The sequence below is a fragment of the Grampus griseus genome (assembly GCF_964374135.1).
Source record: "Grampus griseus genome assembly, chromosome: 5".
In the NCBI taxonomy this organism is placed as follows: Eukaryota; Metazoa; Chordata; class Mammalia; order Artiodactyla; family Delphinidae; genus Grampus; species Grampus griseus.
In genome coordinates, this window is record NC_138998.1 from 139363263 (window position 1) to 139376446 (window position 13184).

Here is a 13184-nt window from a genome sequence, read left to right on the forward strand (position 1 = left end):
AGAAATGGAAACCGTTCCTAGTGCAACGGAAAAGAGCAGCGAAGTTGCAGAGGGGGAGAGAGGGCATCCCGACCACACCCTAGAGCCAAGTGACAGGAAGGATGACAGTGAAGACGGACACTCCCCCAAATCCCAGATATACACAGCCACGGGCACAGAGTCTTAAAATCTAAGACAGTATTTTCCAGAAAGGTACAGCATTTCTTGAGTGTCTACCGTGTAGCAAAGACTTCCACAAGTGCTGTCCATTTCACCAACTCTAATCATGGTAAGATACACACCTCAGCGGAAAGAACCACTATTTCATGCACCACTGAGAAAAAAAAAATGTTACCGTTAAATCATCATACGATACTTTCTTAGCACTTAGGTATTTTGTTTAATGCCTAGAAAAGAGGTTTTCGGCCCAATTTAGGTATTGCTATATAAACATAAAATATAGGTGAAATAAGCTGGTAAGTGATTCTTAAAATTTTTCATACTCCAGCCAGCTCTCCTGAATCCTTTTGGGACTCACAGTCATCAATGTCTGTGTTTTTCCCTACAACATCAGTCTCTGTGCTATTAAAGTTTGAAGGGATACAGTTTCCTAAGAGTGGTGTGTTAGTTTCCTACCGCTGCTGTAACAAATGACCACCAACTTGGTGGCTTAAAAACAGCATGAATTATTATTATCTTAAACTTCTAAAGGTCAGAGTCTGACTTGGATCTCGCTGGGCTAAAATCAAAGTGCCAACAGGGCTGCTTTCCTTTCTGGTGCCTCTGAAGGAGAATATTTCCTTTGCCTCTACAACTTTCTCAGGTCACCTGAATTCCTTGGCTTGTGGCCCCCCTCCTCCCTCTTCGAAGCTAGCAACATTGCATCTTTCTGACCGTTCTTCTGTAATCATGGCTCCCTCTGACCACAGCTGGGAAATTGGGATACTCCAGGCTGTTCACCCAAGCTCAAGGGCCTTAATTTAATCAGGTTTTCAAAGTCGCTTCTGTCATACAAGGTAACTTATTCACAGGTTCCGGGGACAAGGACATGGACATCTTTAGGGGACCATTATCCTGCCACCACAGGGGTTTCCTACTGTGGTCCCCAGGAATCCCCCAGCTCCTGACACCTTTTTGCAAGCATTTATGCTGGGCTTTCTGGACGTTAACAACGGAAAGTTTCAGACAATCCCATGACTCATACACCTTTCTCAAATGATCCTTTAGTGGTTTGGCAACTGAAACGCCCAGGACAGTGGTCTCTACCCATGGCACAGGAATCATAACCAAATGCATGCCTTCTCAGGTGACTAGCATCTGCATCCTGGCTTTGCAGCAGTTACAGTGTGAACAAAGAGAATCAAGGGAGCCTAATAAAGCAATCAAAACCACGCTGATACACAACTCCAGGGGGCGCCATTCATGCTGATTCGATGACAACACACCCCTGGAGGAGGGTGTTTCCTTAGAAACCAAGGCTGAGAGAGCAGAAGAAAGTTGTCTGAGGATGTTCCCGTGGTCTGTGGCAGAAGTCGATCCCAGGTCTCTGGGCTCGCAGTCTTTGGGCCTTCCTTTGGCTGTTACCTCCGCACTCATTCAAAGAGCAGGGCTGGCGGTAGACAAACATTTGGAAACGTCCACGAGTTTGGCAGCCTACCTTTCTAGGCAGAGCCTTGCCTAGGTGGAACCCAGCTGATGTAATATAATACTGATGGGCCTTATTTATCCAAGTGATGTGTTCCTGAAAGTGTACATGGCTTTCTGTAAAGTCATGACCTGTTTTAAATGCACGAGGGAAGGTTGGTATAAGGAAGTCGGAAGTGAGCCCTTACTTCCCTGTGTCCCAAGATCTGCCTGATGAGTCATTTTAAGAAGACAATGTATAAAATAACGACATTTTCAGCAACACGGATGGACCTAGAGATCATCCTACCAAGCGAAGTAAGTCAGAAAGAGAAAAACAAATACCGTATGATATCACTTATATGTGGAATCTAAAATAGGACAAAAATGAGCATATCTACAAAACAGAAACAGGCTCACAGACAAAGAGAACAGACTTGTGGTCACCAAGGGGGAGGGGGAGGGGGAGGGGAGGGAAGGATTGGGAGTTTGGGATTAGAAGATGCAAACTATTATGTATAGAATGGATAAACAACAAGGGTCTACTGTAGAGCACAGGGAACTATATTCAATATCCTGTGATAAACCATCATGGAAAAGAATATTTTTAAAACATGTATATATATGTATAACTGAATTACTTTGCTGTACAGCAGAAATTAACACAAGGTTGTAAATCAATTAAACGTCAATAAAATTTTAAAAAAATAAAGAAGGCAACGTGGTTTAGGAAAAAGAACATAGGCTTGGGCAGTTTATGGACCGGATTCATATCAGGTTGGCTAGTTACTGGCCGTGATCTCAGGCTGACCTTCGACCCTGCCTGGGCGCCCATCTCCACGGCCTGAGCACAGGATGCCCACCTCGGAGAATAAGTCAGAGGATGTGAGTTAGAGCTAAGAGCGTCCAGGATGTGGTGGGAGCTCATTGCTCCTGTCCCTCAGCATCCCCTCATAAACAGGGACATCCGCCACCCCCGCCTCCCACCGTTTGAGGATCAAGGTGAGATGGGATTTGTGGCTCAGCTCTGAAAGTGGACGGGCACCAGCCGTGGGCACACAGAAGCCATGATAACACAGATGTCTGTATACTGTGTGCTAATGTGAGCCTTATCATCCTTCTACCCTATGTTGTGCAGGTTTAACTTCTCAACATGAAACGCTAAACTCTCCTTTTCAGTGCCCGTTGCCATCATCCTCACGGACTCCTGCCGTGACCTCCAAATTGGTCTCGTCTCCAGGCTCACCGCCCTCAACTCTCCTCCACTCAGAAGCTGGAGTGGTGTCTCCAAAAAAGAAGTATATTTACAGTCTGTCTGTGGTCTCTGATGGAAGGGGCTGTCTGGTCTTATTGGTCCATGTGGCTCTGGCTGTAATGTGGCATCTGACACAGAGGGGCACTCGACGTGTGTCTTTTAAAGGAGCGATGTGGATCCGTGGACGCTGTTGGTAGGCTCTCCCCGGCAGGTGTTCCTCTGGAGGTCCTTCCCAGCTCGACCATCCTGTGATCTTCAGAAAATCCACATCAAAGGGGTGGCCCAAGCCCCGTGACGAAGAGCACAGGATCTGAAATCAGAACTCAGATTTTGAATCTGTGCCTCGGTTGTCATCTGTAAAATGGGAGTAATAATGATGCCTGTGGATAGGGTCAGTTATTAGATTATCTCTTTCACTGAGAACCCTGCCTGGTACTTTCCCCACCAACCCATATTATTTTGAAACAAACCTCATTTCATTCGTAAACACGGCAGTGTATGCCCCCACTAGATGAGAACTCCACACACACACACACTCAGCGCCATTATTCCATCTAAAGTGTTAATAATTCCACGTCATCCAACTAGTGTTCAAATGTCTCTGTCTCATAAGTAACTTTTTCAATATGTTCAAATCGGGATCTAAATAAAGTCCCTAAATCGCAGTTGATTGATAAGGGTCTTGGGACCCTTGTGATCTAGAGCAGGGTTGGCAGACTTTGTCTATAAAGGGTTAGGCAGTACATATTTTAGGTTTTAAGGGCCATACAGTCTCTGTTGCAACTAATTCAGCAAATAGGTGTGGCTGTGTTTCAACAAAGCCTTATTTATTTTTTTTTTTCAACAAAGCCTTATTAACCAAAACAGGCAGCAGGCCAGATCTGTCTCCCAGGATACGGTTTGCCAACCTGTGGTCTAGAGGCTTAATCAGATTCAGGTTTGATTTTTTGACCAGAACATTTCACAGGCAGCACGGTGGCCTTCCATCAGGAAGCACAGAATGCTGTGTGCTGTTATCAGCTGTGTGTGCTCAGTGCCCAGATCCATTAATTCTTTAGGGGCTGCAAAATGACAACAGTCTAATTCAATCATTCCTTCACTTATTAGCTCCAATACTTCTATAAAGAGGAATTTCCCTTCATCAGTTATTTGGTTCCACTGAGGCATGGTTTGTACAAGAAAGTCAAAATAATAAATGCTCGATTCTTTTCCTTTCTCTGCCAGTTTTTAAAAACAATGAATTGGGTTCCTCAGCATTCTTCAAAGATAAACAATGGACTTTTTAAAAGAACATTATGAACGAATAAGTTTCAACATAATTGAAGTGTTCTGAGCCATTGCAATTACTACTTTTAATGATGTTTCAATTGTTGCAGCTCTGCCCCAGCTCCTGATAGGACCACAGGAATCTTTGATAACATCCTTACTTTCTGGTATGACAGAATGTCCCAGGGTCATCTTGTTGGGTTTCTGTTCCAAGCCTGGAGTCAGCCTTCTCCAAGGAGGCCTGGTATAGAGGGAAATGATATTTAGAAACCCTAATTCAGGCACTGGGGATGCTCACGTTTTCTAGGTCTTTTCAGTCAACACAGCAAGGAATCGTTTTTTTGAATTTGAAAGACCTCAGGGATGCATACTGAAATTTCAGGATTATGGGGGCACTGAGCCTCTTCCATCTGACGTTTTATCTCATTTCTTCCAGGCTCAGATTCCAGATCCTCCTGGAAGCTTTGAAAACTAGCAATTCTGGAGCTCTGCCTCAAGGCGCAGGCAGGATCCCCAGTGATCCTAGTGAAGAGTCAGGCTTGAAAATGCCAGGCGTGGATGAAGAGCCCAGTGTGCAATGCTGTCAAGGGGGTGGGTAGGGACAAGGATGGAGAACTGTCCACAGGGACACAGCCTGTCAATGTGTGGGCACAGAGTGGGAGGTGAGGAGTGAGTGGGGGAGGGGAAGAAGTTGGGACGAGGGGTGCAGGCAGCATTTCCAGTGGGGGGGCATCAGAAGCAGTAGCTGCAGAGAGGCAGGATCAGGACAGGTTTAAAAAGCGAGAGAAGAGGAGCCTTTAACTTCAACTTTCTTAAGTTGCTGAGAAGGAGCCTGGGGGCAGGTGGGACATGAAGCCGCAGGGGAATGAAGAGATAAATCCACAAGCTTCCTCTGGGCTGCAGGTGGCCTGGGTCCCCCTCCTGCTAAGTCTGGGGGGGCCGCCGCTAGGATAAAGGAAAGCGCCCCTCCATCTAGTCCGCAAACGTAAGGACCAGCTCTTATCTTGCCTTTTCCGCCCAGTTGTTGACACAGTGCCTGGTACAAAGGAATCTTTATATATTGAGAAGGACTTAAGATGCAAACATAGAAACCATAGAAAGCTAGTGCAAAACAACTGTTCTCAAAGTGTGGTCTGACCCTTCAGGGGGTCCTTTAGCTCAAAACTCTTTTTATTTCCTTGTTCACGCTCATTCACTCCTGCCTGTTGGTAGAATTTTCTAGAGACTTCGTAATAGACTGAATGTATCATAGAAGCAGATATGAGAATCCAGCTGCCTCCTATTAAGGCAGAGAGGAATTTGCAAAAATGCAAAATAATGTCACTTCGAACTTTTCTCAGAAGTTAGTTTTCATTAAAATGTTATCGATCTTGTGGTGTGATGGGTTTGTTATTATGATTTTTACATGAATGACTACATACTGTTAAAATGTCTCAGTTCTAGTTCCTCATTTGCTGACTATTGGTAGATATGATCCACATAAACAAAGGCTCTTTGGGGTCCTCAATTTTTAAGAGTGTAAAGGGGGCCTGAGACCAAAAAGTCTGAGAACTGCTGGTATAAAAGGAACTCAGAGCTAGTCCTAAGAGCCAGGGAACATCAACATACGCATCAATGACAATCTTTCTGGCCAAGTGCACCTCGTATTCCTGGAAGGAATCCCTGGTGAGCTCCTTGGGCTGGGAGGTGAGACCCTTCCTCACCTCCTGCTGTCCAGGGACACGATGATGGTGTTTGCTCTTTGCAAGGAGGGAGGGCCCATCCCACTGTAGGGCTTTGGTTTTCCTGAATGGACCAAGGAAGTGTATGGCTGAAAATGGAGGTGCTCAGGCTGGAGGGAGGGAGGGGGAGAAGGGGAGGCTATGGGTGAGGTGAGGGAGCATGGGCCAGTCTGGAGAGGATGCGGGGCTGCTATCAAGGAGTGAGGGGGTCACCTCCTCCCTCCCCACTGCATGGGTCACCAGCACCATGGAAAGTGGCTTCTTTCTTGGAGAAGCCCTTCAAGGTTGCTGCCGAAGCCAGCCAACGGGAAGACTGCCACACACGATTTCAGTTAAAACACCTGGGAGGTAAAATGATTGTTCCCCAATCCAGCCAACACCATAGTTCTGAGTAGGGACCAAGAACTCTAAGACCATTCATAAAAACAGAGACACAAAGGGTACGGTCATCAGATGCTGTCCCTTCTGCCTGCATCATTTTCTGACGCGGCAGCTCTGCCCTCCATTAAAACTGCACAAGTTTCTCTGTGACTATACCTACTGCACTTGTTTACTCACAAACCTAAACTAGCCCCCTTAAAATGAAAAGCTCATGGATACTCATACTAGATGGAGTCTGGAGTGTCCTGAAGGACCAACCTTAATTAAACTGGATTTTAAAAAACTTCTCTTGTGCTGTTTAATTACTAGAGCAAACGTCTCTAATGTTGCAACTTCTATGTCATGTAGCCCATATGTCAGTGTCCTTAATAAATTTCACGGGCTTTTTACAAGGTTACAGTCTTCTGAGAACTGTCTGGATGTCTTTGGAAACCCCTCAAGACTGGACATTGAATAGTATAAATAACCATTTTTGAAAAAAATTACACTTTTTCTACAACCTTGAATTTGAAATGTGAATATATGAATGTAGTAGTTCTGGGATAACTATGCAGATTTATGGGGAATATCAACTTAGGTTATATCACGGGACCCAACCAGGACTTTCTCTGTGTGGCTGGGGATTCGTCATAGTTGGGATATAGTTTGGGGAAATGTGATTTATAGTTAAAGCCATCTGAAAATCAATACAGCTGAAGATCTCTGACATAAGGGTCCCTTGCAGAGCTAGACCTGATTCTAAAATTGGGAAGACAGCAATAAAAATCAAATCTTGAGTAGAAGTAACTGGAAGCTACAGGGAGGAGGGAAGCTTTCCTCCAACCTCCCCGCTGTTTGAAGATGGGCTTGTTTTTTTTTAAAACAGCCAACGCAATTCAGCTGGAGGAGGTAGAGTTTTCTACTTCTTGTTTCCGTAGAAATCGATGGACTTTAGCTTATGGAATTGTCTCCCCTGCGTTTCGTATCTAAAATAAAATAAAAACCCTTGTGGCTCGCATTACTGAACGCATTTCTGGGTCTCGGTGTCTGTGGCTAAACAAGTATTAATTAGATAATCCGCGGAGAGCCCGGGGGGAGCGGGGAGCGGGAAGCGGTGGGGGGGGGGGGTGCGGGGAATGGAGGCAGAGCTGTAAATTCAATGGCCCTGATTTTGGATGATGACTGTAACTTGCTGGGTGGACTGAGGGAATCCTGGGGCAGGTGAAGGAGCAGCTACTGGCAGCATCGCATCTGCATTACGGTCGAGCAGTGGGCGGAGAAGCCCAGGCTCAAAGCCAGCTGCGGACGCCACCTCCCCGGCTCAAACGGTGGGCGCAAAGGGAGAACCGAGGCTGGTGCAGCTACAGCAGCCAAGCCCCCTACCTCCCCCAGATTTCTAGAGAGAAGTCTCCAAAGCTCTCGCGTCCTCCCCGGGTTCCCGCAACCCTTGCCTCTCCCAGCCTCCACTCAGACCTCTTCAAAATCACTCAGGGGCCCCCAAAGTGGGGACGGGGGATAGGCAGGAACGGGGCTGGAGGGGGTGGGCACAGAAGAGGCCCCGAGAAGCAGCAGGACCCCAGGGGGCGGGCGGCTGCAGGGCTGCAGGGACGTACTTGGCGAGGGGAGGCGCAGACTCTTTCACTCCTAGAGATGCTCGCGGCTTTTCTGCGTTTCCCTACGCTTCCCTCTGACCCCCACGTCACCCCTGGAAGTCCCCGCCACTAGGGGGCCAGGGAACACCGGCGGGGCAGCCGGGCGCGCGCGGCCAGGGAGCCAGTTGAGGCCCTCGCTGCCCCTTTAAGGGTTCCCGAAACTTTCCCCCCTGGTATCCGATGAGTCTCGTCACATCCGTTGGCCGTGGCAGCCGGGGCGCGTTCCGAGGAAACTGGGGACTCGAGTTTCCCGGAGAAGAGGCGCGGCCCAAGACAAGCGAGGGTGAACAGGGCAGGCCTGGGTGGACCCGGGCGTACCACGCGCCTCGCTTTGACCTTGGCCGGGGAGGGGGGAGGGGCCCGGTCCTTGCGGGGCAGCCGCTGCCCGCCAGAGGGGGCAGCGGCGACCAACTTGCTTAACTTGGCGCGGGCTGGAGCGGCTCCGGCGCCTCCTCCCCGGTCCTCCTCCCGTCCCCCGCCGCCGCCGCCGGCCCCGCTGCGCGCCCAGCCCTGCCCCGCAGCCCAGCGCGCCGCAGAGTCGCTGAGCCGCTGTCGCCGGACGGGACGGGCCCGGCCAGGCGCGCCCCCCGAGCCCCGCCGCGGGCATGGGCGCGCTGGCCCGGGCGCTGCTGCTGCCGCTGCTGGCCCAGTGGCTGCTGCGCGCGGCCCCGGCGCCGGCCCCCGCGCCCTTCACGCTGCCTCTCCGGGTGGCATCGGCCAGCAGCCGCGGGGCGGCGCCCACCCCTGGGCCCGGACCCCCCGCCGAGCCCCGCGCGGACGGCCTGGCGCTCGCCCTGGAGCCCGCCGGGGGTGCAGCCAACTTCTTGGCCATGGTGGATAACCTGCAGGGGGACTCTGGCCGCGGCTACTACCTGGAGATGCTGATCGGGACGCCCCCGCAGAAGGTAGGTCGGTGCGCGCTCGCCAGCCCGCTCGGACCGGGCGCCCTGCAGCCGGGGGGCTCTTGGGGGCGCCCAGCTGTGCCTCCACGCAGCTTAGCGTCGCCCCCAAAACAGCAGCTGTCCCCGGAGAACAGATCTTGGGGACGCAGAGGGGCTCCGGACCGGGAGCCGGGGCGCGCGCACTCGGGACTCGGAGCGGTGGCAGTCCTGCCCCGGGCGCAGCCGGAGGTGTGTGCAAGCGCTTCAGAACTTGTTAAGCTCTCCGTCTCCGTGTGGCTGCGAGGCGAGAGACCTGTAACTTCCCTCTAATGGGATTGCCTTCTGGCGAGCGACACGTCTTTTCAGCGAGGAGACCTTGCGGTGGGCCCAGGGAGCGATGCTGCTGTTACCGGGGGAATCACTTAGCGTTAATATTCCCGCCCCCTACCCCCGCGCTGTCTCATCGCTAAGGAGGCTCGTGGACGGCCTCCAAAGGCGCAGTACCCTTTCAAAGGGATTCTTGCTTTATCTCAGCTCAGAGCAACCCTGCCCAAGGAGACTCGCTCGCTGGCTGCTCGCGGAGGGAGCAGCGTTTCCCCGGCTCCACTTTCCTCTCTCGGGGTTGGCTGGTCAGCTTCCTCTGGGCTGGCCCTGCTGCTTAGCCCCTCTGCGCCGATCAAAGAGTCTACACACGTGTGGGGAACGTGTTAAATGCAGTAGAGGGACTGGGAAAAAAAAAAAAGCGCTGAGCCAGGCTTCCGGGTACCAAGAGGTCTCCCAGTGACAAAATAGAAATAAAATCAAACAGCGATCTTATCCTCATTTTCAATTATTAGCACTTTTTGTAGCAAGAAACAAATGTGCCCAGGCCCGGTCATCTTAAGAAAAACAAAATCCCAGGAGTTGGTTTGGCCCCCTCCTCCTTCCTTCGAAACTACCTAATCTGTGAGTTGAAGTCAAGTTTTTCTTATCCATTGAATACGGTGTCTGAAGATACTTTATTTTTAACATTGTCATTTGGGTTTTAATTCAGCCATGATTCCCCCATAAATAGCACATACTCATGACTTTGGTGTAATTCTAATTAAATTATTCAAGACTTTCTTAAGAGGAAAGACATGCCATGCTAATCTCTTTAAAAAAAGAAACTCTACTGAATAACTTCTATACTTGTTTAATTAGTTTAAAAAAGAAAAGCCTTCAAAAATGTATTTTGGCTCAAAACTTTGATTCTAGTTGCCTTTCATCTAAGCGCTGTCTTTGGCATCTCATCGGGTGGATGGTGGCTGGAGAGCAGGGGGAGGGCGGGGGGGTGTGTGGAGAGTCAGCTGAGGAAGCTTAACTTGACAAGAGGTTGGAGCTGATAAAAGCCACCACGTGAGAACACGCGCTGGTGTGAGAACCTGGTACATTTCACTTTTCCCAAGATTTTATGAGATAGTGTGAACCTCTTTTTGTGGCCCAAGGATAATCTTTTGGAACAGGCCTTAAATCATTCACCACTTGGGAAATGTGTGCCTTGATGTTTTAAGTGGAAGGGAATTCTCTCAACTAAAGTAAAGTAAATTTGGGCAGTTTGGGTCCTGACGCCTGTCTTCCTCCAGAGAGGAGGGGAAGGGAAAAAGGCATCTAGAAGAACGAGAAAATATTTCTCTTGGGCTTGCAAAAAAACAAACAAAACAACTTTTCTAAATAATAGTTTGTCTTTATTAATTAATCCAATGACCTTTACTCTGAAATAATGAAGTTTAATGAATTAACAAGAATGTATTGAGTATCTTATGCCGATATCTTTACCTTGGCCAAGGAAATAGCTCATTCAAGGTTAGTTCTCAGTTACACATTCGCATGTTTCCGGGGAGGGCTGTTTTAAACAATCCGGATTTAATTTTTACACTTGATGGGAAGTGAAATATTCTGTGCCTCCTTCTTGGCCTGATTTAGTAATAAGCTGCTTTATAGAAGAATTCACGTGTGCGCTTTCCAGATGCCTACTGTAAACTCTTAGGTGTTAATGACGACTGCATCGGGATTCATTTCTTGCCTACCTCCCCCTGAAACATCTCCGACCACCAGTCAGGTATTTGCAGCAGGCAAGAGGGGGCAGCCATGGGGGGACTTTTGAACTTGAAGGAAGTTTTTTCCTGCTCTGTTCATCGCCGAGAGTCACGCATATGTTCTCTGCTAATTCTCTGAAGCCTAAAAGAAAACTTGCTTAGGTGGCGAGAAAAATGGAATTGTACATTCAAGCAGTAAATAATCAAGAATTTTTTGAAAATTAAATAATAGTCATAGCTAGTGTGGAGGGCTCCCCTCGTGGCTAGCACTGTGCCGTGTGCCTAATGTGCCACTGTAGGAAATCCTCACAACAGCTCCAAGTTCTTACCCTGATACAGGGGATGGGACAGCTGAGACTTGGAGAGGTTGAATGACTTTCCCAGGGCAACGGGACAAGGAAAAAGGAAAGCACCAGAAGTTGAACCCAGGCAGCTGGACTCCAGAACCCAAGTTCTCAATGACCTGGCAGATACCTGGTCCCTTCCCTTCCTCCCTTCCGACTTCTTTTCTTTGGTGTTTGGCCTCCTGTCACCCTTTTCAGCCAGAGATCCCTGAACCGTACACCCCAAGGTATTAGGAACTTAACACGTGACACAAACTGGACTCTCCCAGTCCCTGCCATTCCCTCCATCGAGTCCCCTTCCTTGCAGGCAAAGCTCAAGGCTCAGCTTCGTGAATAATTGGATCCAGGTGTGCATAGGAGCCACCATGTGGCAAGATTCAACAGGAACCAGAGCCCCGCCATCCCTGCTCTCCCATGGGGAAGGCAACTGTTGGAACTGTGCTCATTCCCTGAATGCGTTAATCAAGAACAGGGGTCCCTCATTCTGCCTGACACCCTTCAAGACATCGCAGTCGTGCGCCCGGAAGGCCGTGTGTGAGCAGCCTCACGTTGGCATGGAGATGAGCGCCGAGGCTCTGACACCATTCTGGGACTTCTCTCTAACAGTGGAGAACCAACAGCTGCTTGAACCATGTAATTTGGTCTTATTAATAATAATAGTGGTGTTCTAAAGTGATTATAATTACAGCCGTTTCCATTATTTTTTTTAAAAAAGACTTCCACGCTAACACAATAAATCCAACTGAAGGAGCTGAAGGTCTGAGGCTATATGCCTGGTAATGGCTTCAACAAGTCTTTTGGGGTTTCTGTTGAAAGATTTTCTGTCATCTCCACTAATAGAGATAAAACAGCAAAATGCGTCTCGGATTTAAACATTGGAAGGTATGTGAAGAGCTAACGAATTATTTGGGGGACTCACATTTTAATCATGGCACGTGGGCTTACTTGCTTCTTAGTACCCAGTCATCTGGGAGATTTTGGATTGAAGATATGTATCTGTCGTCTACAATTTAAAAGTTTGTCCTTTTCAGAATAAGCCACCCAGTGTCCTCAAATTACATGAAGCTCACTGCAGGGGAGGCTGAAAAAGGGTCAGCAAGAAGAAATTTGATGGAAAAAATTGAGACGGTAAACGACTAAGGACAATGAAGAAAGAATGGACCACTGGGATGGAAAGAGCCAGAAAGTCAAAGCTCGGTTCCCACCAGCTCCTTTCGGGGGGAAAGATGCCCTTCCTGAGCTTTGGAGCAATAATTCAACACCAAAGGCTTTATTATGGAGGACTGTGAAAGGCCAGGCCAAGGAATCCGCTCCGAACAACTTGGAGAGACAGAGTCTGAGAAGTGGTTAACAACTGTGTATTAATAGCTAACCTTGATTTCAGGCTTATTGGGTCCTGGACACCATGCTAAGCGTTTTGCCTGGATCACTTCATTTTCTCTTCACAACAGCATGTACCTGCTGAAGTACGTATGGTTATTTGACTTGGTTTTCAGATGGGGAAACTGAGGCTCAGAGAGGCCAAGTCATTTGGCCCAAGTCACACGGATGAGTGCCTGAGCGGGCTTATCCGTCAGGTCTGCCCCAGTCCACAGTCTAAGCACTTCACCGCTCTGCACGCTGCTGTTTGAGTTGCAGTGACTTTCTTTCTTAAAGAACCATCTTTATTTATCTGTGAATGACTTGGAGGTAGTGGGAAGCGTCCTGGACCCACTGCAGGGGCCCAGATCCTAGTGGCATTACATACTTGACGAGGGGCAGGTGGCAAGCTCCCCGTGCTTCCTTTTCCCCATTGGTTGAAGATCTTTTAAGTTCTTCTTAGTTCCCTGCAGCTGCTGTAATAAATGACCACAAACTAGGTGACTTAAAACAATAGAAACATACTCTCTCAGAGTTCTGGAGGCCAGGAGTCCAAAGTCAAGGTGTCTGTGTGGCTGCGCTCCCTCCGAAGGCTCTGAGGGAGGATCCTTCCTGCTGCTTCCAGATTCTCGTGGCTGCAGGCAGTCCTTGGTGTTCCCTGGCTCGTAGCTGCATCCCTCCCATCTC

The 13184-nt window shown here is 48.9% G+C and overlaps 1 protein-coding gene across 2 annotated transcripts in view; it reads left to right on the plus strand.

Moving 5' to 3' along the window:
• Positions 1–8454: 8454 nt before the first annotated feature.
• BACE2 (beta-secretase 2) overlaps positions 8455–13184 on the plus strand; it is an 86263-nt gene continuing 81533 nt past the window's right edge. For both annotated transcript variants that reach the window (XM_082655158.1, XM_082655159.1), the window contains exon 1: positions 8455–8761. In XM_082655158.1, the coding sequence (XP_082511284.1) occupies positions 8462–8761 (300 nt within the window). In that variant the 5' untranslated portion in view covers positions 8455–8461. The remainder of the gene's footprint in view (positions 8762–13184) is intronic.